The sequence below is a fragment of the Vanessa cardui genome, chromosome 8 (assembly GCF_905220365.1).
Source record: "Vanessa cardui chromosome 8, ilVanCard2.1, whole genome shotgun sequence".
NCBI lineage: Eukaryota > Metazoa > Arthropoda > Insecta > Lepidoptera > Nymphalidae > Vanessa > Vanessa cardui.
In genome coordinates this window covers 15,134,264-15,158,582 of record NC_061130.1, presented here as the reverse complement: position 1 = coordinate 15,158,582, position 24,319 = coordinate 15,134,264, and the positions used below count along the sequence as shown (strand labels likewise).

At 37.8% G+C, this 24,319-nt stretch overlaps 3 protein-coding genes across 9 annotated transcripts in view; 2 read left to right on the top strand and 1 right to left on the bottom strand.

Moving 5' to 3' along the window:
• The window catches only part of LOC124531926, a 49,927-nt gene extending 44,614 nt beyond the window's left edge, over positions 1–5,313 (top strand). For 4 of the 7 annotated variants that reach the window (XM_047106501.1, XM_047106499.1, XM_047106502.1 and 1 more), the window contains 2 exons: positions 2,889–3,000; positions 3,461–5,313. In XM_047106501.1, coding sequence (XP_046962457.1) covers positions 2,889–2,972 — 84 coding nt within the window. In that variant the 3' untranslated portion in view covers positions 2,973–3,000; positions 3,461–5,313. Of the gene's footprint in view, positions 1–2,888; positions 3,037–3,460 lie in introns of all 7 variants that reach the window. The other 3 variants (XR_006966614.1, XR_006966613.1, XM_047106500.1) reach the window with 3 other exon arrangements.
• A 44-nt stretch (positions 5,314–5,357) lies between these two features.
• LOC124531802 (protein lethal(2)denticleless) lies at positions 5,358–9,592 on the bottom strand. Its single transcript, XM_047106328.1, has 4 exons — positions 9,458–9,592; positions 9,167–9,363; positions 8,363–8,474; positions 5,358–8,170 (listed from the first exon to the last, which is right to left on the bottom strand). The coding sequence occupies exons 1-4, from the start codon at positions 9,498–9,500 to the stop codon at positions 6,642–6,644; spliced, it is 1,881 nt and encodes a 626-aa protein (XP_046962284.1). The 5' UTR covers positions 9,501–9,592; the 3' UTR covers positions 5,358–6,641.
• Positions 9,593–9,839: 247 nt separating this feature from the next.
• LOC124531878 (uncharacterized protein DDB_G0286591-like) lies at positions 9,840–12,919 on the top strand. The gene is made up of 2 exons (XM_047106446.1): positions 9,840–10,154; positions 10,355–12,919. The coding sequence occupies exon 2, from the start codon at positions 10,359–10,361 to the stop codon at positions 12,237–12,239; it is 1,881 nt and encodes a 626-aa protein (XP_046962402.1). The 5' UTR covers positions 9,840–10,154; positions 10,355–10,358; the 3' UTR covers positions 12,240–12,919.
• The last annotated feature ends 11,400 nt before the right edge of the window (positions 12,920–24,319 follow it).

The window sequence follows — 24,319 nt, the reverse complement described above, 5'->3', positions numbered from 1 at the left end:
AACTAATTATAGTCGTATTAAGTCGAGACTGGTAATGAAGTACAGGTTATTATTGGTATTCACAGTGAGATAGAAAAGTATTCAGGAACATAGTTGTATCTATTATAAATTTTTATTATCCAAATCAAAAAGCGTAGCCGTGGAGTTTTCACGGCGCTATCGGCTCTTATCTCGGGGTCTCTGACCGGTGGCGGTGGCCTCGGGCGGGTTCACTCAAAAACATCTCAATCTCATTATCTCATGTAAATAGTGCAAGAGCATTTGCGCGGACAGCGATTTGTGTACGGTGGAAGGCTTTTATATTAGCCGAACCGATGTGACCGATGTTACTAATAATAAAAATACGATTGACATTTTAATTTACTAAATTAATGGCAGGACTTTTTCGGGGAATCTATTCCGGTACGTTCCGAACCTGCTTTATATTTAATCTTTTAAAATACCGCATTAATATTTCACCTATATATGTAAACGTATTGAATTGTTAAAATTCTGATATTATGAAATACATTTTTAACATTTAACTCTTAAAATAATTAACTGATAGAGATTATTCAATCATGATGTATTGCCAGCCTCCTTACTACGTAATATATGAGAAATTCAAATATAGTCTGGCTGTAAGAAGTATAATTAATGGTAGTACACTAACTGCGGTCAGGTCTGTGTGAACGGCTGGGTATTTACCGGCCTCCGCTAACCACCACTTACCCCGAAGTTAAAGCGCTTTGTTTCGAATTTAATAACGAGAAAGTCAGCGTAGTGACGCCATAAATAACATAACTACTTTATTTTTAGAGGCGATGAATTGGCGGAAACGAGGCTCGTGTTATATACAATTCAATTATTTGAATATAATTAATAAATTTTGCAATTATTTTACTGGGACTAGAGTACTGTACTGAGTATCAGACTCATAAATATTCAAACACAAAGTTATCAGAAATCGCGAATCAGAAAACTGATCTTAAAAAAATAAAGTAGAGGCGAAGTATGCGATAGTCGTGTATACTCGTACCTCCATGTTTACGCAGAAATTGCTAAATCGCTATGGGGTTACTCGGAATAACTACATACAAAACTTGAACGCTAACTTGTGTCTACTTTCGCGAGCTCCACTGCATTTGGTCGGAAGGTTAGACAGCCGACTGACTTCCAGTCGGTCTAGATTCATACATTTGAAAATTAAACGAAGTTGATGATCGTCATGAATGTTTGTCATCGATTAACTAAATTCGTATCGGTTGCGGCAAAGCGGTTCCATTCAACAAGTGTTGTGATCCTCACTAATACATATTCCGTACATTATTGATAAACATCTGACTATAATTTAACTCACTGAGTTATTTTAAGCGTAAGAAGTAACTAATACTTTTATTAATCGGAATCATATACGTAAACCAGAGTACAATAGAAAAATCTCCTTTTGAAAAAACATACCAATAACCGAACAAATTTAACATTCTTACAAGTAAATAAACGGTAAGAATCCATTCAACTTCATAGACTAAGAGTCCTGAACTCTCCCAAGTATACAGAAAATACACTATTAAATATATCAGTCACGTCCTCGGGTCAGCCCTGGAGTGAGTCTCAATGGGGCGACGCGGCGCGCCATTGAGCGCTCGTCAATGGCGGCGGGCCTTGCGCGCGCAGGCCGCCTCCCGCTACATAGCCCGACGTGGAATGAAAACGCACTTTTTATCTCGCCCGCTATGGACATGAGCGTTTTCGATGCATTATTGATACCGAATCTGTTTTTCTACCCGCATACGCTCCGAGTTTTTATGCAGTAATTGACTTGCGGAAAATGCCGATCGTAAGATTTCCAGCGAGTTTACGGTGCCTCGTTTGTTGAAGTTCATCTAGATCGTTCTGCGGCGCGTTCGATCTGCAATTGTAGTAAGTGTAGCGCTAGCTTTTGGAGCTGTAGTCATGCTCAGACACTATTCGATACATTTTATTCATGTCAGATCGGTCGCTGACATAAAAGGAGTCGTAGGTTGCTCCAGCGGGCGAGTGTTGCATCACCGCCAGCCCCATCGCCGTCGCTAATTGCACCCAACACATTCAGCATTAACCTGCGATGTGTGCGTATCCGCCGCTACTTAATATTCCCTGCGAGTCGTGCCGCCGCTACACACACGACAAACGTATAGCACATTACGTCTTTCGCCATAATCGTACTCTTTAATTGGCACCTCGCTATCGTTTCTGCATTATTGTTTTATTTTATTGATTAATTTTTTGTATCCTCTAAACGACCCGTCGATCGTGCTCGATGCCAATTTAATTAATTATATTCACGATCGTATGATTGATATAATTAGGAATACTAATCGCGCCGAGCTCGGTGGCTCATTGTGGCGATAGAAACTAGTCCTTACTGCATCGCTATTTTCTCGATAATTTTAAATTAGCAAATATATAATAATCTATACACATATCGAGATTTGAGAACAACGAAAGTCTTGTGAGCTGGATGTTATTATTCAGTGTCAGTACCAGGGCCGTATTTAGGGGAGGGCAACCGGGGCAACTGCCCTGGGGCCTCCATATGAGAGGGGGCCTCCACATGAGAGGGGCCCAGTTTTCAGCAAGTTAACAAATACTGAGATATAGTCAAATTATAATAATGTCACCTTTAATATTTTAAAAGTTACCGATACAAATACGAAACAATTCATAGCTTACTGATTGAAATAAAAAAAACTAATGAATTCATAATAATATAATTATTAGGGTGTTCACGCTTCTGTTTGTCTAGGGCCCTCACTGCTTTGTGGCCCCGGGGCCTCCACACCTTTAAATCCGACTCTGGTCAGTACATTTCGAGAGATTTATTATTTAGAGTACATGTAGTACAGAGGTGTCGCTTCGCTTCGCAGCTGAAGGTGGGCGGCGGCGGCGTGCGGTCGTGGCGCGCGGTGGGCGGCGCGCACGGCGGGGAGCTCTCCGTGTTCTGCTGGTGATGGCGGCCGCCCTGAACACGAGCCGCGGGTTAGAGCTTGCTACTTCAAATCACACCTACGTTCTGTACGAATCTGACTGATTACCTCCGATCAAAAACATTTATCGACGACCTCCGTGGTCGAGTGGTGTGTACACCGGTTTTCATGGGTACGCCACTCTGAGGTCCTGGGTTCGATTCCCAGCCAATGTAGATTATCATTTGTTATCTATGTTATCTTGGGTTTGGGTGGTTATGGTACCGCCGTTACTTCTGATTTCCATAACACAAGTGCTTTAGCTACTTACATTGGGATCAGAGTAATGTATGTGATGTTGTCTGATATTATTACTGATAATTGTGGCACCAAAACGGCGCTATGACTAGTTTAGTTATTTTTGTAATTAATTAAAAACTAGAAGCCAGGCGAACAAATGGGACGACTGATGATAAGTCGCCATGGCATCTGCTAATATGAAACATAAACTGATTGATAAATTCACAACGCAGGTCCAGCGCTCCGGGCTAGACGTAATGTGTGTGTGTGCTGCGCAGGAGCAGAGCGGCCCCCCCGCCCCGCGCGCCGCGTCCGCTGAAGCCGAGCATCGCCCGTATTTACTCTACACTACCACTACCCACTTAGCGCAATAAGAAAACGATTCCGATACCCATCGCCGTCGCGGCCCGCCCGACACGCGGCGCCGGACGGCCGTCGGACTCGCCGGATCCGGATCGGAGTCGGCCGAGCGCAACGACGCTCCGGTGTTGGAGTTCCTTACGTTGCACTCAAATAATGATCAAAGTACAAACTTACTAATACTATTGTATCGAAGCGCGGCCGCCCCGCGTTGCCGACCCAATGTAGTTTTTGGAAATATTTACTCGTTTTGAATACTGTGTTTAAATTATTGCCACTCTTGATCGGTTTCGGATGTTTGTATCAGTAGTCGGACGCTACGTTTAGAGACCTCTCGTGCGACCTCGTGCGGCCTCGTGCGGCCTCGTGCGACGGTATCGCGGCGCACGCGAGTCCAATTGTATTAAATGGAGGCCATCGTTAGTTACACACGGATTATCATTTAAACTGTCGCCGTATTTGTCGATGTGACAGTTTCAGGCTTTCACGAGGTGCGGGTTTCCTCGATGGGAATCGTTTTCTACCGGCCGGTCGATAATGTTACTCGTGAGAATATAAAATGTTTCTAGTGTAGACGCGCGGCGTTAGATACGTGTAAATTTAAATATTAACGTGTACGTTACTTAGACTTACTTCGTAATTCTGTGCGCGTGGAATGTCACTGCGTATAATCGTGGCAGGCGAGACCCGCATCGCGTGAAACGGATTATAAGAGGTGACGTATCATTAGAATCGCCTCGGCTTTTGATCTCGAATTGCGACTGAGCGGCTCGAGCCGGTCCGGGATCGCTCCGCCGGCGCCGAGCCGCACGTGATTCCTTAATAGATTATCAAAATATTTTTATCATTTTAAAAATGTCAATTGATACGAACCCGGAGCGCCGCTGCGTACGCACGCACGCGTGACGTCACACGCGCGCCGGCCGTACGCACGCGTGACGTCACGCGCGGCGCCGGCCGTACGCGCGCGTGACGTCACGCGAGGCGCCGGGCCGTACGCTATATCGGTTGTACCTAGTTGTAACTTATGTTAGTAGTTTATTTAGCTGGGCTAATTCTGTTACTCTTGTTGTGTTATAAACGAAAATGAAAAAAAAAATATAATAAAAATGTGGTGCGAGTGGATACAGTGAATTTAACGATAAAGACATTTAACAAATTTTCAAATTAATACGATAAAAGTACTAAGACTTTTTTTAAAATCGCTTGGATAAAGATCGTATGTACATAGTGTTAAGTTACGTAGGGTTTAAGTGCAGTCCTAGATGTAGTAGGGATAACAAATTGTACGGCGGAGTACGCCGCTCTTCTGTTAACAGTTCTTATTGTGTTATTTTAATTTCTGCTGAAGTTTCGTTACTGACTCGTCCATGTTGTCTCCCGACCTGTGACCTGCGAGCTCGTGGCGTCGCATTTTGTATAATAGTTCAGGCAAACCGCTCCCCGGCCGGACACGGCGCAGAGGCGTCGAGTTTATTTTTGCGAATAATGACTTTCTCAAATATTTTTTGAAAAGGAGAAATTAAACGATTTTTACGGAGTTTCGCTTGTAAATTGGAACTAGATTTCGAGTAATTCAAATGTTCCCTCCGCCGTGTCCGCGGGGAGCCTCGCTCGCAGTCTGTCTGTTGCAACAATCAGTGGTGATATTTACAAGATAATTTATATTATGTTTTATATACTGAATTAACAAGCGTAATAAAGAGTGAGCAATGGCACATCTTAATTGTTGTTTTATTACCCTGTGTTCGATGACAATGAAACATCTCAAAAATTTCATTTCCTTTACTTATAAAGGCAATATTATCACAATATGCTAATAGACAAGATCTTATACATAGAGAAAATAATTAAATGACTAATTAACTTACTGTCACAACGAACGTTGCTGAACATAACATAAGACATTAAATGTTTTTACAAGTCAGAAATTTTTAAATAATATATCAGTCTATGCATGTAGCACTTGAGGAATCATATTTTAAAACTTACATATAATTATTTTTATAGTATACCTAAAGGATCTAAAACTATTATTACATTTGAACCGTCATATGTATTGAAATGATATTACATTGACATTTGACAACAATTTAAAAATAAACGAGTTAACTCTTACACATGTTTAAAGCATACAAACAAAATACAAGCATTATTTTTATGTAGTACGTAGTTGTTTTGTAAAAACACACACTCACACCAACGCTTTCCACTCTCATGTCAGACACGACAGGATATGACAGGATGCAACAGGACACGACCACAGCACAGGCGATGGGTGGCTTAACATGATTTTTTCCCTTTATTTCTGTGTGGGGAATTTGTGGGGAATTGGGACATTTCTTTTCCCCAATTTGGGGAATTTTGCCAAGATTTTTGGGGAATTCGGTGAATGGGATTGACAACCCTGTATCCGGGGCACGGGAGTGTGCACTCCGGCAACTTTGACTCTGGGCTGAACTACTCTCGACAGAAAAACAAATAAAATCTGCCCGACCGAGTCTTCATACTGAGGCCTCCAGTATCAGCAGCCTGATAGGCAGTCCCACGACACCGATGAAACAATTGATTAAATTTTTTCTGTTTACATACACTGCACATTGTTTTATTTCGCCCCGAGACTATACTAGAAAAACTTATTAGCTAAGATTCGATTGTTACATGACTTTTAAAACAAATTTGCAACAATCTAAGAACCCAATGGGCAGGCCCGTCTTCAGTGTTCAATCAGCGTGCGGTTGCGACTAATCAGCAACTCGTTTTGGTGGTCTCTTAAGGACGATGGTCAAATTGCCCATTGCATTCTTTTTAAATATTATTGGGGTCGCCAAAACAATCGCTTAATCCGAGTGCTCGCTACGCTTAAGACGAGGATGAGTACGACAGTCTCAACTCTTCGTATGGTCTGCGAGGCGGAGCAGTCGCATTAAATAAAAACTGACAAATATCAGCGTAGTGTCACAGTGATGTGTCATATCTAAGAGCGAGTTTTCCATAATAATAACATTTGTATTCGCGACTCGATGATCGCGGCAGCGTGTCTCTTACTGATTATTATTTTTCTTTTTTGGCAACACTGAAATATTTGAGTAAAGTTCTATTTTTACTACTGGATTTAGTAATTTTGTCCGTAACTGAGTTCCTGCGCGCGGGTACGTTTTCCTTCGGGCTGGCCGGCGCGGCGACGGGCAGCCTCTCGCCGGCGTCCGCCGCGCGGCCCCTCCTCTCGCGGACCATGCGCGTGAGCCAGTCGGTCGTCTCCGGCTTCTTCCTGACCGGCGACATGAGCCTCAGGTGGGGCGCCTCCCCGTTCAGCACGAAGTTGGGCAAGTTCTTGGTCGGCGTCGTGAAGGTGATGATCTTGACGGCGCCGTCGGGCGACGGCGGGCTGCGCGGCGGCGTCAGCGACGAGCCCGCCCCCGCCGCCAGGTACGCCCACTCGTCCGCGTCGCGCTCCGACTCCGAGCGCCGCCGCTTGGCCGGCTCCGGCTCCGGCTCCGGGCCGGCCGGGCGCTTGAGCGCGTCGGCGGCGGGCGCGGCGGGCGCGTCGAGGCGCGGGCGCTTGGCGGGCGCGGGGGGCGCGGCGGGCGCGTCGGCGTCGCGCAGCAGCTCGGCCAGGCAGCGCTTGGGGCCGGCGCGCGCGCGCTTGGCGGGCGCGGGCGAGGCGGGCGAGGCGGCGCGGCGGCGCAGCGCGTGCGGCGTGCGCGCGCCCCACTGCGGGCCGCCGTCGGCGCGCGGCGTCAGCTCGGCGCGGCCGGCGCGCTCGTCGGGCGGCGCCTCGGGCCCGACGCGCCAGATCTTGTGGCGCGCGTCGTCGCTGCACGTCACGATCTTGGTGTCGCCGCGCTGGCACCACGCCGCGCACGTGACCTCGGCGCGGTGCCCGCTCAGCCGCACGACCGGCTGCGAGTACTTGACGTTCCACACGTAGGCGTGCTTGTCGCTGCTGCCGCTGACGAGGTAGGCGCCGTCGGGGCTGAGGCCGGTCTTGATGTAGAACGTGCTGTTCTCGTGGCCGACGTAGCGCTGCTCGGGCAGCGAGCCGAACGTCGACACGTTGAAGCAGTAGATGACGTCGTCCATGCAGCTGGCGTAGAGGCGCACGCCGGCGTCGTCGATGATCAGGTTGGTGTAGCCGTTGCGCGCGGAGCTGCCGCAGTAGGGGATCGAGTGCTTGGGCAGCGGCTCGCGCTTGTAGACGCCGTAGTTCTTGCGCATGTCCCACACCTTGATGTTGCCGTCGCACTCGCCGCAGGACACGAGCGTGAGGTCGTCGCGGAAGGCCAGGCCCGTGATGCTGAGCGCGCGGCGCGGGTCGGCGCGGGCGCGGCGCGCGCGGGGCGAGGCGCGCGGCGCGAAGGCGTGGCAGCCCGCCAGGCACACGTCGGGGCGCAGCACGAGCGCGGGCGCGGCGGCGCGCGCGTCCCACACCAGCACGCGGCCGTCGCGCGCGCCCGTGGCGAACACGCCGGGCTCGCGCGGCCGGAACGCCGCCGTCTTCACGGAGCGCGTGTGGTTGGAGAACACCAGCACGCGCCGCGGCGCCGCCTCCGCCACGTCCCACAGGCACGCCGTGTGGTCGCCTGCCACCGAGGGCCCGCTTGTATTATTATTTTTAATAAAAACTATATGACTATTGAAGTTTGCAATTTATTAATTTATCCTGACTGATACCTCTTAAACATTAGGTTTAAACAAAACAGCGTTCAAGTTTTAGATAGACCTGGATTGTGTGATGAATGAGATGTACCCCTTAAAGTTACAATGTGACTCACCTGACACCGTGACAAACTTCATGTTCTGTGGCATCCACGCCAGGTCAAAGACTGCATTGTTGTGGCACTGAAAGCTTTCCATTGTGCTTGCTGTTTTCTGTGTTCTGGTGTCCTGGAAAGGGTAATTAAAACATTGTTCAACATTATTAATTTAGGGATTACAATCTGCAGCATACATTAAAGAGAGCCTTTTTGACATAGGTTGCATAATGTAATTCAATAAATTGGGAAACCTGCCACTAAGAAGTAAAAACACTCTCCATTGAACTTAAGAAATTATTTATTTCGTGTCTGTGATTGCACATGCTCACACAACTTTTACAAAGAAACTCAACAATATAACAGATGATGAAATAATTGGTGAGAGAGACCTGCACTGATTTACTGGTGGAAAACAAATTACTTATTTGTAAGTATCTCAATAAATTAAGATGTGGCAGTTTGACATGAACCCACTATAAAACTACTAAAACCTATTTATTCATATTATATACATTTTCCCTTTGGTAAATATCATCCTAACAATTATTGTATATGTTAAAAAGTGTTTTTCTTTGTTAGCTAGAGGTTAAAGTATCTAATAAATTTCAAATCCTAACTCCTTCAATGTTTAAATTACTTTTCAATTAAGTTCTTAGCCAATCATATATTACTAAAATATTTTACTCAAGATTCAGACCTTCTATATGAGTTATTATGTGTCTTACATATTATTCTGTTGATGAATTCAATGATTAGCTTGTAATTTCAATGCATTATAATAGTGAAATAAACTGTAAGTAAGAAGGGTTTGACAGTCTTTACCTGAATAGCAACTCGGCCATCCTCGTTGGCGAGTGCAAGGATGTGTTCGTAACCTGGAGCTTCAGAAAAACGACATGCAAAAATCGGAGGATCTTGGTCAAAGTTCGCTGGCGAGCTGGCGGTTTGTAGTCCATAAAATGATTCTTCGTTTTGTACCGACAGCCTCTTCAAAACATTATCATAGTTGAAGCGAGAATCTAGAAAAAAAACGCGCGTCCTCGTTATTTACATATTCAATAAAAAAGTTACAAATAATGAATAGTGTAAACATTAATCACATGCTGAACTTACAAATCCCAAGTTGACGGTCAATTATATTTTGAATGTCGTTCATTTTTCTTAACTAAAGTAACATCACTCTATGAAATCGGATCTTAAACGAATTTTACCCGCAATTTCGTTTTAATGACAGTGACACTACATGATATAGACTCAAAACAAAACAGATAATATCTCATTCTTTTACTGTTTTAATATTGCTTACACTAAAATTAAAAATAAAATGTGTTTAAAAACAAAGCTGAAATAGAATAAGGTGTATTGAAATTTGTTGTATTCAAATAAAATATATATTTTTTTCATATCAATGATATCCAAAACAACTGTTTTTTTTTATTAAGTTTTTATCTGCAGAACAAAACATTTTTACAAAAGTAGGTGGTTATCTGTGAAATTGTGAATCTTGCTTTGCTGCGAATTAATGCTGTAATAATGTTTCTTTTTTTATTTTTATTACTTGTGAAATATTAGATAATTTCTAATGCGTAAAAGGTTTTTTAAAAGAGTTTGGTGTTTTAGATTGATGTGAATGTTTTTCATTAAAAGGTTTCAAGTAAATAGATACTTATAGAGACTTCTACCTGACCCATTTACTTTTAGTTCAATCGTTTAAAAAACGTACGTTGACTTTACTTAAAATATAATCTTCGTCTTGTGGAGACGTGAGAAAAGGATAAAATATATATTTTGTCGCCCAGTTGTATTAACAGTAAGTAAACATAGTATATTTGATATCGTTTCCATTTCGCATCGATACGGCGTCATAATGTTACATTTGGTTGACAGATTTTGAAGCTACTTTTCACTAAACCATTATTTGTGTAAATAATTGCCTAACATTAATAATGCACCAAAAGTATATGAAAGTTACGCTGTTTAGTTATTATAAATGAATGTTTACATCTTCAGGTGCATGGAATGTAATGAAAATGGGCGACAGCGTACGTTACCGGCAGCGACTTGCGGCCGTGGAGTCAAGCGAAAGTGCCGAATTGATCAAGAGAACATCTTGCAGCTGGCGTTCGCCCCTTCACTGCCTGACGCGAATCATTCACACTCAATGCGCGTCAATCTGGTGCCGTATTGCCCGCCAGAGCAACCCCTTTCCACCGCCAACATTCAGCCAGCAGACCATCCCTTTATGAACAATATGGATGAGATATCATACTGGGTCTACACAAAACGAGCTCCTTGCCTATATAACTATGATAATGTTGTCAAGAAACAGATTGATCAACCTCATTGTTCCAAAACAAAACCTGTAAGTGTTCAGAGTGCTTGTGAGGAGGTGCCTTCACCGAAAACAAAGAAGAGAAAATTAAAGTTACTGGATGATGATTCAGTGTCCACAGAAAAGCAACAACATGTGTACTTTGAAACACCCAAATGTGAGAAACAAAAGACTGCACCAAGCAGTTGTAAATCTGACGCAATTGCTTCAAATATCGATTTTAATATTAAAAATTCACCACAGCAGAACACGAGTAAAAGAATGAAGTTGCAAAGAAATTGTCAAACATCACAAAAGAAAAACAAACTTGTAACTTCGACACCTAAAGCCACTAACTTGAGAAGAAGCCTCAGAAAGGCTCAACAGAATCATAACAATTCATTTGAAATTTTAAACTCAAATGTTAATAATGGTACACAAGAAGAAAAACAGGAACACAGTGAGAAAGGAAAATTACAGAAATCACATTGTGTTGAACCAACAGAAAATAAAGGTAAACTAGCTGCGGATAAGGACAAAAGTGCAGTTGTACTTAATGGCCAGTTTGAAGATATGAGTGATGTGTCTGGTTTTACTGCTAATTATATAAGATCTACTAAGATTCACTCCTCGAAAACACCCAGAAAGTTAAGAAGCAGAAATAGTAGAAACCTTATGAAGGACGCAAAACCTAATGTAACTTCTGAGAGTGAGAAGATGTTAGTGTGTGTAAATAAATCTATGAACACACAGCTCCCTGACACAACAGTTCAGAATTGTAGCACAGATTCATCACAGAATGTAATAAATCTTGTAACTGTGAAAAATAATGACAAATCTAGCAGAGTTAATAAGAGTACTTCCCTCTTAAAGTTCATGGATGCTAAGGGAAGTGCATCTAACAACAAAATTGATAAGCAAGGGGGTAAGAATAACCTAAATGTCTCATTTCAGTCTAAAAGTAGTGGCACATCAAGGTACCCTCGGCGACAGAGGAATAACATGACAGGAGACTCTGAACAAAACTGCTCTAAGATGAACAGCACCACACTAAACTCTCTAGGAACTAGGCATAATGGTCGCAGAAGTAACAGATTACATAATTCTAATAAGAAAGAAAATTCTCAGGATAGAATTACTTCTAGGACAAGGAGTGGGAGAAAAATAGGACAACCATTGGGTCTTGAAGAGTCTGGCTGCTCTATGCTACAGTTAAACGATTCAAGTGAACCAGTTAGTTCAAGTGTTGCGTTAAATTTGGCTACTCCCACTAAAAGGAGTAAGAATGTGAACAATTCCTCAGTGAGATGTCTCCGCAACAGGAGATGTAGGGACAAAAGTGGACAAGATTTGTGTAAAGACTCAGTCAGTGATAAAAGTGATAAAAAAAATGAAGACAATGCCCATGCTTCCGCTTTACAGTCATCAACACCGAGACGTATTGGACGTGTAAAAAAATTAATGGACAAAACTACCTTATCATTGCGGAGGGACTCCTTAAGAGATAGAAGTGGTTTCGCGGCTTGTTTCTCAGACAGTGACAGTGACAGTGAGCCTTTAAAACAACGGAAATTCTTCTGTTAGCATTTAACCAACATAATAAATAACTTAATAGCTTTGAGCAAGTATATCGATATTGGAATTTTCATCTAGTAGCTGTTTTTGGCGTGTGCCACTCGTCTTAATAAATATTTGATCCCTTGGCATTTGAGATGCCCTCAAAGTGCCCCCATTAATGCACATTTTATATAGATAATGATAATTTTTTTATTAGAAATAGATAATAAATTTGCATATTTGCAATATTTGTGAGTACTGCATTTGTCAAATAAATGAAATATTTGCAGTGGCATATGTAATAACACAGACAAGAGATGTTAATATTGTATTTAAATTAAAGTAAGCTTGCTTGAGATTGCAAGGTGCTTGGTCTGGTGTCTGGCAATTGACGAGTGCTACATGGACTCGGTGGCAGAAATGTGTTACTAGGTACTAGCCGCTCTGTTAATTTATTGTATTTAGAGGACGATATGAATGTATACTACAAGCTGAATGTGACACGAATAAAATTTGTGTATCAAATTTGTATTATAAAGTGCCATTTATGAAATATAATTTAATGGGATGTATCTTTGTTTTCCATGACTATGACTTTGTTATGTGTTAGTTAAGATTTTAATTTAGAGTAACTATACTGCACTCTATTGTTTATTTTGTATTAAATTTTTGTGTAATAAATACATTTACTGTTTTTTAAGATTGTACTTTATGTGTACATGTTCATTCCTCTGCGAAATATACAATAAATGAATGATTTTATTTTCCTTGAATGCAAGCGACTGATGATATTTAGATGTTTTACGATACAATATTCATTCAATTAACATTTTGGCAGTGTGACCATGTTTACCAAGTTTCCTAATTAATATGGAATTTTAATGATACCTTCATTCATTGCTTATTGATAGTTATTAATAAACCATATTTAATAATTTTTATAAATGTCTAAAGTATAAACAAGATAAGTAAGTGTTATTCATCACAGGAAGGTTGATCTCCACAATAAAGATTAAACACTAATATAGGATAGAATGGGTCATATAATGGGACCCACCACTGAATAATGATTATATTGAACAAACTAAAAAATCTGATATCTAAAACTATTTAATTACATCACTAAATTCCAATACATTATCTTGAAAATAAAAAAGGCCTAGCTTGTACGTTTTCGAACCCTCAGTAGTCGAGGAAGGGGAATAGAAGTCTGAGTTATATCATGGGTATATTTTATACTAAAAGGTTTCTCATTGTAACCAGATGAGATAACGCGTAAGCAATAGACGTGTTAAATAAATTATGCATATCAATGAAGTGCACGAAAACTAGAATTAATTCGTAATTTTGAGACCAGTGTCCTGTATATCATCTTTTATAATAAATACAAGTTGTTCCCGTTCTCTCTTTTCGGTGTTAGTTAGTTATTATTAGTATAGACTATATCCTTAGTTGGTCTTATTTTTATAATAGCATATATATTTATATTTAAAAGTTGTTAGTTTTGTTCATCGTAACATTACAATAATAATTTGTGATTACATACTTTTGCTCAAAAGTGACATCTAGGTGAACAATATGAAACTAGTATGAAGAAACATTATGTTCCGAAACGTTTTCCTATTCAACAAAAGATGGCGTTGCTCTTAAAATGATTAATGTACTATCAGACAATAGATGTCGCTATTTTTAATGTTTCAATTAATAAGGCTCAAGTTTTTTGAATGCCATTAATTTCTTTTATTTTAAAATGATTACTGTTCTGTAATCTGTTCTGAAATCTGTTAATCGGCCGCGTAATTTGGGCATTAATTTAAAATATGGGTGGAATCCATGTTGTTTGGTCTTATTCTTATATATTCAGTAGTAAAAAAACTTTATATATAGACTAAAAATTTAACGTACTATTAGTTACGTTATATTTTTCCACCATTTCAAACCAATTACCTTATAAATTTAATTTCATACTTAATACGTGTCTTTGAATTGAAAATAAGTAAAATGAAATATAAAACAAAAATAAAACTAATGAACACTCCTAAAAATGCCAATACCTATTATAGTGTAAATATAATTTAATCTAATGATAAAATGGTATACAGAATCTCACCGTTATAAAGCACCGTGAAAGCAAAAACCACCAAACATTTTATGGGCTCTACCTGCCCTGCGTAGTGTAATTGACATAGGCGATGTTTTCAAATGTGTTCTATTAAATATAAATTCCAATTATTAATATTCTTATTTATAATAAGTATTCTTTACATCGTCAATACACCTCCAATATTGGGAACACAGAAATTTTCTCCCCTGTGTCTGGAATTGCTCAGTTCCATGTAAAATCAGAACACAAATAAGAAGTATTACAGTTTTGCGATAAAATATGTGATATGTTGATTGTACTCACTTAGCATTTGCTTGGTGGTAATGCTTTGTGCGAGACTGTCTTGGCAGATCCCACTCATCAGATATACAACAAAACGACAATGCTTAGTATTGTTGTGTTTCGGTTTGAGAGGTCAGTGAGGCAGTGTGACTACAGTTACAAGAGACATCTTAGTTCCCAAGATAAATGCTTCATTGGCAATGTAGGGATCATTAATATTTTGAAGCGCCAATTTTTAAGGTCAGGGATACTTGTCATCAGGTTGCCCATTTATGTGTCCACCTACTTATAACATGAAAAAAAAAAACGAATTCCTTCCATAAAGTGTCTTGTAAAAGTCAACCTTGGGATAAATACTTGAAATAATAATCATATTTAAATAACTTTTCGCTTCTCGCTATTCAAAAGAAATGTGAAGTGGTCTCTGTACAAAAGTCCATTCGATTGTAACAATAAAATTAGCACCTTACGTCGATTTGCACCCATAGCTGTGCTTTGAAACGTTCACAATAAGATGTCATCGAGTGGATCCGATCATTCCGCATGGACACCTCCAAGGTGGTTCTGCAAATCAATCCCTGGGTCGTGGGAACCCGTGGAGCCGTCAAGTGGCCGCTCTTTCGGTAAGCGGACCTGTACTTTAGTCGTTATTATATTCGATAATTTGAAAAAATACTTTAACTATACTAAACTAAGCAGTTTGTCTTTATTGTTCACTGAAACGATAAAAACGTATATCATTCAATATACAATTGAGTTGCGAGTTTTCCACGAGTAAGGCAGAAAGATAAATTGTAGAAAAATTTAACGTTTGAAATTTATAAGCGTTAAATTACAGCACTCGCTAAATTAGAACATAAATGACAAACAAACACTTGTAGAACGGATTACATAATTGCAAACACCGGAAATCACTCCACAGATAATATTAAAATTGAACATTGTTTTAATTTAATAGAACATGTTTTGTTTAACTAAACTAAAAAACTTTACTTGGGTACATCTTCTTCCACTTATGGTGCGAACAATGTATTATTTTATTACAGACAAATTTATACTTGTGCTACCACTGTTTTATCAAAATAGGCAATATTATAGAATTTTAAACTAACATGGTAATTTTTATTATTAAAGTTATTAATTTCGGGATATTTACCAATATTTGTTCTCGTGAACAAGACATTCGTAGACAATGTCGAAATATCGAGCTCCACCGAACAAAAATAAAAAACATGGTAAATATCCCGAAATTAATAACTTTAATAATATTATAGAAGCTGTTTATAAAGCTATAGGATAACATATAAGGTTGGATAGTTTTGTTGAAGTTAAATTATAATGTAAGTTGTATTTCCATTACGGATATCTTCGTAGACCGCCGCGCCGTCTCGACAGCGTAACTTTATACGGCTCTACATCGCACTGATCTGTGTGTGCTGTGTTTTGTCTGCGTTTTTTTGTAAACGAAAAGAAACATTCGAAATGTTCGCGTCACGTGACGCAAGTGTAACGGAAACTGTGTAAACTAGTTTTTATGTTTTTTATTATATTGCAAAGGAGTACTAAAACTAACAGTGTTATAACGTTTTGTAAAGCGAAATCTTCACATAATATATAATTGTTTGTTATGATCTGATAACTGAAAGCAGAGTAGATAATGGCTACTTTTACAATGAACATACAGACCTGTGTACCTACCTACATTAAACTATTTTTTTTTACTTACACTGAAGCGCGATGCTTAGACAAATGTAACTTAGATTTGCATTATTTAAAGCTTTATAAGTCATATATAAATATAGTCTTATAAGTCTAAATATAAATATCGCGCTTCATACATAATAAAATGTTATTCCAATTAGTGTCGTTTTAAAATTAATGAAACAATTATATGTTTTTTAATCTCCCGAAATGTTTCATTTGAGTCCGCACGCTACGTGGTCGATGTAACGCGATACGCCTATTTGTACAACTGTTATGGGTTTGATTCTCGTTAGCGTAAAAAAGCAGAATTGATACGTGTGTCAGTGACGCGTAAACCGAGATGTTGTTTTAAATGTTTTGGAAATATTTACGTTGTCGGTTATATTTAGCTTTTAACATTGACAATTTAAATTTAACGTAACGATATTAATTGTTCAATAATAATATGCTATTTTTTCTATTTATTTATTTATTTATTTATTGTAAAAAGTTACACCATCGACTTATCACTAAACACTTAAAACAAAATCTATATTTAATATGGGTAACATTCGAGGTGATACATCTTTATAGGTGTAAACAACATTGACGTTCAAAATTAGTAACCAAACTAACCTATGTAAAATATAAAATCTTATTTTAAACTAAATTATGTAATAAATTTAAGAATTAAGAAATAACTAAAACAAATCATAAAAGCTAATTATAAAATTTAAAAAAGAACAAAACTTAAACATATTACTTATAGGGTGTGAGATCGAACTATGAGATCTTTGGAATGTTTAACAAAATAATTTATATTATTGTGAAAGATGTCAATATCGCCGTTAGATGACAAGTCATTAAACGAATTCATAAGTCTGTTAAGAGGAGCATATTTACCCAAATTTGTTTTAGATGTTACAGTGGTAAAGGGTTTTTCAATTGGACGTCTAGGTATAGTACGAGGAACTGCTAAGTTGATATGCTGGATTAATTCAGGTGAAGATATATCTCCGTGAATTAGCTTGTATAAGGTCAAGGTATCAGTGATTTGACGGCGCATTTCAAGCGATATAATTTTAAAGTGAGCTAGTCTCGTATTATAGTTAGCTCGATAAGGACAAGTGCGATCTTTATAAGCTAAAAAACGGGTAAAATTACGCTGTATACGTTCTAATCTTTCGACATGAATTTTATAAGACGGGTTCCAAATTGAAGAGGCATATTCGAGGTGAGATCTTACAAGGGAATTATAAACACAAAGCAAAGTAGGTATATTTTTGAAGTCCTGGCCAGTGCGTTTTAAAAAACCTAACATCTTCCATGCCTTCAGTATAATGGTATCTAGGTGATTATTAAAGTTTAATTTACTATCCATTATTACTCCCAGGTCACGAATTGTATTAGACTCAACTAAAACAGTGTTAGAAATTGAGTAATTGGATGAAATCGGGTTTCTGTTTCTAGTAAATTTGATATGAACACATTTATTGATGTTGATATCCATTTTGTGTATTTCGCACCATTTAGAGAGAGCATCTATATCTGCTTGAAGTAGGGTAATATCGGATGGTGATTTAATAGGCCTATATATTTTTAGGTCATCAGCGAAAATTAAGCACTTACTAAATTTAACATCTTTTGAAATATCATTGATAAAAACTAGGAAAAGTATCGGACCTAGATGAGACCCTTGGGGAACACCAGATGTAGGCACAAATGCAAAAGAAGTATAGCCATGTGTAATAACACGCTGTGATCGATTTTTTAGGTAAGATTTGACCCAACCTAACAGACTACCATGAATACCGTAATGTTCTAACTTTGTCAGTAAAATGGCGTGGTTTACCTTATCGAATGCGCTACTGAAGTCAGTATAAATAGCATCTATTTGAGTTTTATCATCAACATTCTTGGAAAGATCAGTTACGTAGTTTAAGAGATTACTAATTGTGGACCTATTCTGTCTAAAGCCATGCTGTTGCTCAGATAGAATATTTTTAAAATAATGAGTTATAACTGGACAGATTAGTTTTTCAAAGAGTTTTGGAATTGTACTTAATATTGAAATTGGACGGTAGTTTTTCACATTACGCTTATCGCCTTTTTTATAAATTGGTACTATATTAGCAGCTTTCCATATTTCAGGAAATATCGCAGATTGTAAGGATTTCGAAAACAATATTTTTAGAGGAAGCGTTAAGTGCTTACGTGTCATCTTTATAAATACTGGAGGAATTCCATCTGGACCAGCGCCTTTGCTTATGTCAACGGACTTTAGGGCTTTAGAAATCATTTCTTCCGTTAAATTAATTTTATTGAGGGAGAATTGAGGAAAACACTCAGATAAACTTGGCGTAAAGTTTATATCAGGAGGAGAAAATACTAATGAAAACTGTGAGGCAAATAAATTACAAATATCCTCACCGGTGTGAGCTACCTTATTCTCTAGGAACATTTCTTTTGGTAAGTCTGAAGAATCCTTCCGATGATCTTTCACAAAGGACCATAATCTCTTTGGATTTTTTAGAATAGATTCTTCCGTGAGATTTAGATAGTTGCTATAACATGAAACTATTAAGGAATCCACTCTATCACTACTTAATCTAAGTTCTAGCTGGTCTCTGGGATTTTTATATATTTTGTATCTTGTAAGAATTTTGTTGCGTTCTGCAATAAGTTTGATCAAGTTGCGCGTAAACCATGACGGATATTTTAAATTACGAGGTTTTGTTTTAGGAACAGTTGAATTGATAACGATAGTAAGCAAATCATAAAATTTTGCAACGGCCATATCGACATCTTCAAAATGGGATAGCTCTAGTTCCCAATCTATTTGACTTAACTTTAAGTTAACTAATGAGTAATTGGCCTTTTTAAAATTATGCGAAGCAAACTGTTTTTTAATAATGTGAGAAGAAATATTTGGTTTAAAGTCAATTTCTAAAGCAGGATGATGTAAATCAATTTTTGTTAATGGCCTAAGGCTTTCACTCACGGATAGAGCTCCACTGTTACTCAGAATTAAGTCAAGAATTCGGTTATTGTGATTTTTTACATTGTTAAATTGTGACAAGTTGTTGTGTGACATAAAATCCACGAATAGGTATCCGAGATTACAGTTATAATTAATAGGAGACATAATATGGGTGTCGTCACATTTATCTGACCAATCTATGAAGCCGAGATTAAAGTCACCCAGAATTATAATATCACTAGCGTGTGATTGCATAAGTAAGCTAATATTTTCTAGTATTAAGTCCAGTGATGTACTTGTTACTGGCGGAGGAAGATAGAGGACACAAAATAAAATTTCCTTTGAGCCAGGTTCGTCAGACTTAACAGAGACCCACAAATCTTCTAGACAACTTTCAAAGTGTTCGATTCGCTTAGAACAAAGATTTTTGGAGACAGCTAATAAGACACCCCCTCCAGATTTGCCAGAAAGTGGAGTCGATGAGCGGTCTCTGCGATACACTATATATTTATTACTAAATACTTCACTATCATGGACACTGTCATCCAACCATGTCTCTGTACCAGCAATTATATCAAAATCGGATGTTAATGAAGACAATCTTATACATTTGGTTTTAGTTTTAATTCCTCTAAAGTTTTGATAGTAGACCTTGAATTCTAAGCAGATAAATATACGGACATTATGTAAGGTAATTTTTTATTCAAAGGTTGTCAAGAGATTCGTAACATTTGATTTGCTTGGCAGGTGATTGGTCATTTTTACGTACGAATATCCTTCCGTTACGGACCCAAGTATATCTGTATTCTTTTTCTCGTGCAACTTTTCGAGTGCGTGCATGAAGAGCTTTAAAATGTGGTGATAGGTGTTCGGAGACATATATTGGCGATTTGTTAGTGCTGTATCCCAGATGACTAGAGTTAAGTTTATTCGTTAAATTTCTTTTGTTGAATTTGGTAACACCTGCTAATATTTCATCTCTAGATCTAGAAGTCGGTAACTTAACAATAACAGCACGAGGTCTTGGGTTGGAGTCGTCTATTTTTCGTACCCTAGTACAGGACAGAATATCGGAGTCGTTTATTGGTATTGAGATTGCAGCGCATAATTGCTTGACAACAGAATTTAAGTTTTCAGATTTATTTTCTGGTATACCATTAATCTCCACGTTCGTTTCACGCGAATGTTGTTCAATTAGGTTAAGTCTATTAGAGAGATCATTGACTTTACAAGTAAGATTTGCATTTTCTTTGCTTAAAATTTTAATTTTATCATCAGAAGCCAGAAGGTCGGATTTTAAACGATCGTATTCGGCACTGAGAAATTCTATGCAATGTTTAAGATCGCTCAATGTGGCCAATTCGCTTTTTAAAACTGCTAATTCTTTCATTATAGTAGATTCTAATGTCGTTTTAATTGAATTATCTATTGAAGTCTGAATTGTCATATATATACGTAGATTGATTTGTCCAAGCCCGTCTGGGTAGGTACCACCCACTCATCAGTTATTCTACAGCCAAATAACAGTACTCAGTATTATTGTGTTCCGGTTTGAAGGTCGAGTGAGCCAGTGTAATTACAAGCACAAGGGACATAACATCTTAGTTCCCAAGGTTGGTGGCGCATTGACGATGTAAGGAATAGTTAATATTTCTTACAACGTCATTGTCTATGGCTGATGGTGACGACCTACCATCAGGTGGCCAATATGCTCGTCCGCCAACATCTAGCACAAAAAAAAAATTGAAAAGGGTTTTGTGCAAGTTCATCTGGGGATTAGTCACTCATAATACATTCTAAGCCTAAATAAGAATATACCTGTGTATACATGTAACCTACTAATATAATTATATTTCTATTGAATTTATAATTATATTGTATTCAGTTTAAGGGCTGAGTTAGCCCTGACAATATACCATATTAGCTCCCGAGGTTGAAGCACGTCTATGGCTGGTGGTTACCACTTACCATAAATAATGAAATGATAAAAATAAATCTATTTCCATGAAATATATTTAATAATAATATCGTTTTGGTACGGTACTTTTTATGTTCACTGAAGGATATAATTTACTAAGATATATATTACTGAATTCAAATATATATATCAGAATGTATTTGAATATAATATTAACTTTAATATCAAAATAGTCAAGATTTAATAAAATATAGGGAACGTACTATCGTTTTGGAAAGTAGATTCTAAATAGAAGAACTGTCAGGATATTAAGAGGTTCATTCTTTATAATTAATTAAATTATAAACAGTACAATTAAGACGTTGTTTGAAAATTAAAATTCAATTATTTTTTTTAGTTTTTTATCACCATTTTACATTTTCATCAGGAATAATACGATTTTTTAATTAATGTTTTTAACCATACGATGTAAATTTATCGATCATCGTTTGAAAAGTACCCGCGGGACATGGTTTTATAGAAACGAATACCTTATTATACGACTGGACACTCAATTGGCACTAAATAAACATAAATAAATATTCAACGAAAGCTTTGCCCTTTCCCTCACAAAAGGCGCAGTCTACCTTCGCATACCAATCTCATTCATTACCAAATACAAACCAAGTGCCGACTCACAATTAGTGTTGCCCAAATAATGGGTACAATGGTGGGTATCAGGTGACTCCGTGGAGGTGGGAAGACGAGGTGCATGGAACTCGATACGACGGGTTGAATCCCGACTTCATTTAGGACTTATTGAGCTTTTTTCTCAAGGTAAGCACGCCGCTCTCCGCCGTGGAATTATTTCGCGGGAGTTTTATGTATATAAGTAGTTGGCTACCAATTATATGTTGTAGGATTATTGATAATCTTTTGATTTTAGTAGAATTCTGTTGTTTCATAACTGTAATTTGTCACATTTTCTACGCTTAATAATTACATAGTGTAGAAAGAAACGATGGTGGATAATGTAAACCGAACATAACTCGAATACATTCGTGTAACGTTAAACCCATAAATTCATATTTTAAACTGTTTTTATTAATTAGGTATAATGAGCACATTCTATCATAAAATAAAAGTGATCAATACTTACAGGCTAACTCAACCTGCAATTTATATAATTATACTCCAATATTATTTGCTCTCAATCAGAAATTACATAATTTATTATAATTTATGTAATTTGGAATTTTTAATGCCGCTAAAAACGAAATAAACTGTTACCAAAACATATGTTAAAACTACTTAACTATTATAATATAAAAATGAGGTTTTATATGTGATGACGTTTTGATGTATAAATAGTATCTAAGCCGGTGTACCGAGGTATTACAACAACACCGAATAATGTGGCTTACATTGTAACAAACGTGAGCGATACGCGATCAATGTACTCGTATGTGTCTGAAAGCTGAGATAGGAAACTGACTTCGCAAATACTTTTACATTGAGGTCAATGTGGCTTTACTCTGGCAGTGGATATCGGATGACAGCTGCGGTGAGGCCAGACGCACTGCATTCGACATTTCCACCCTCCGTGCTTCGGAGAGCACGATACACCGGCCTCCGTTGACCAATCGATGAGTTTTATTTGGGTCTCGACAAGGACATTTCATTGGTCAAATGTTATTTATACGTGAAACAAAAAGGAAATACTTTTTTGTAATTTCTTTATGCGAGCAAGCTTTCGACTTTTGTGACAGATTTAATTTACCGCTAACACCGCCGAGTATAGATTGTACTGCATGAGACTGTAGTTACTGATTTTCTTTAATCATGCGTTCACATTATACTAATCACCATAAAATGGTTTACAATTACATTAGTATATCTTCTCTTTTCAACCAATACTCTACAGCATAGGTCGGATTTCTTATACTGAACAACATTTGACTAACACTTTAGTTCTATAGTAGATTATATGCAAAATTTTATGATAGAACCGTTATGATAGAACCTTACTTATCTATATAAGTAAAAGTATATAGAGTTTGCGACGACGGAAACTTTATTACAAATTTATGATCATACAAAACTGTTATTTATATTAATATTGTATATTTAACGTAGACTGTTAATAATATATCTCTTTTAATGTAAAACAACAAACATGCTTTATTATTCAATAATTCATAAAATAACATACACATATTATAACATATTAACACGAGGCCGTGTTATCGCTAAATCGAGTAATTTCACCCAACCCTCGGCGTTGAACTGGCAGCTGTACTCAGAGATGTCAATTACTTTAAATGCCAATTAACTATTTTCACAAATTGAGTTTTAAAACAATAACAACCTCATTCAGTATTATTAACGAAACATAAGTTTCAACATTTTAAATTGGTTCAAATATAATTTCTTTTAGATATTAAGTACATTAAGTAAGAAGTGTCTTTCACTATTTTTCACTTTCGTAATGGCGGTAGAGTAGAAATATTGACGATTCAAAAAATGCTTTAGTGTAAAGTTTATTTACATAAAATACTTATTTTTATTAAATATAATAAATCATGAAAAACTGTTACTACTGCAAACGTAGCTCGGGAGTTGCATTTGCCAAAAGTTAGAATTGTGGTTATATTTATAAAATGATAAAGATTTGAAATGCTTATTAGTTAATTTAATTAATTAGGCCTTGTATTATTTTTGTTCTTCAAAAACTTTGGTGTATTTATAGTTAAAATAAAGAAAGTGTAACATATTTCAAGAGTTTTGACGAAATGATGGTGAGAATGACATTACGTATTGTTACCTTTCTGGTGGTGTGGGTATAAAGAAACAATATTAGGTTATAAAATTTTTAATGCACAGTAACTTAGTATTATAAACAACCAATTACTTAATTTACTTATGTTAGTTACTTATGTTACTTCTTATAATGACTATTATATAAAATTATGCCAGCTAGACTCAGCGTGGGTCACTTGGGATAAAAGGCAAGCTTGAAAATTCAATATTAACTAATCCAAAATTTAAGGTTGAAAATTAGGCGCCACTGACGAATAAATTAGTTGATGTGGTTTGAAAGAATACACCGTTCGCCAGACCGGTGTAAACGAAATTTATAATATAATTAAAAGGGGGTACAT

Excerpts from the sequence above, each read along its gene's own strand:
- LOC124531802 (XM_047106328.1), bottom strand. The coding sequence starts at position 9,500 with ATGAACGACATTCAAAATATAATTGACCGTCAACTTGGGATTT. Across the intron at positions 9,364-9,457 it reads TGACCGTCAACTTGGGATTT|ATTCTCGCTTCAACTATGAT; the intron begins GTAAGTTCAGCA and ends TTTTTTTTCTAG. Across the intron at positions 8,171-8,362 it reads GAAGTTTGTCACGGTGTCAG|GCGACCACACGGCGTGCCTG; the intron begins GTGAGTCACATT and ends CCTCGGTGGCAG.
- LOC124531878 (XM_047106446.1), top strand. The coding sequence starts at position 10,359 with ATGGAATGTAATGAAAATGGGCGACAGCGTACGTTACCGGCAGCGACT.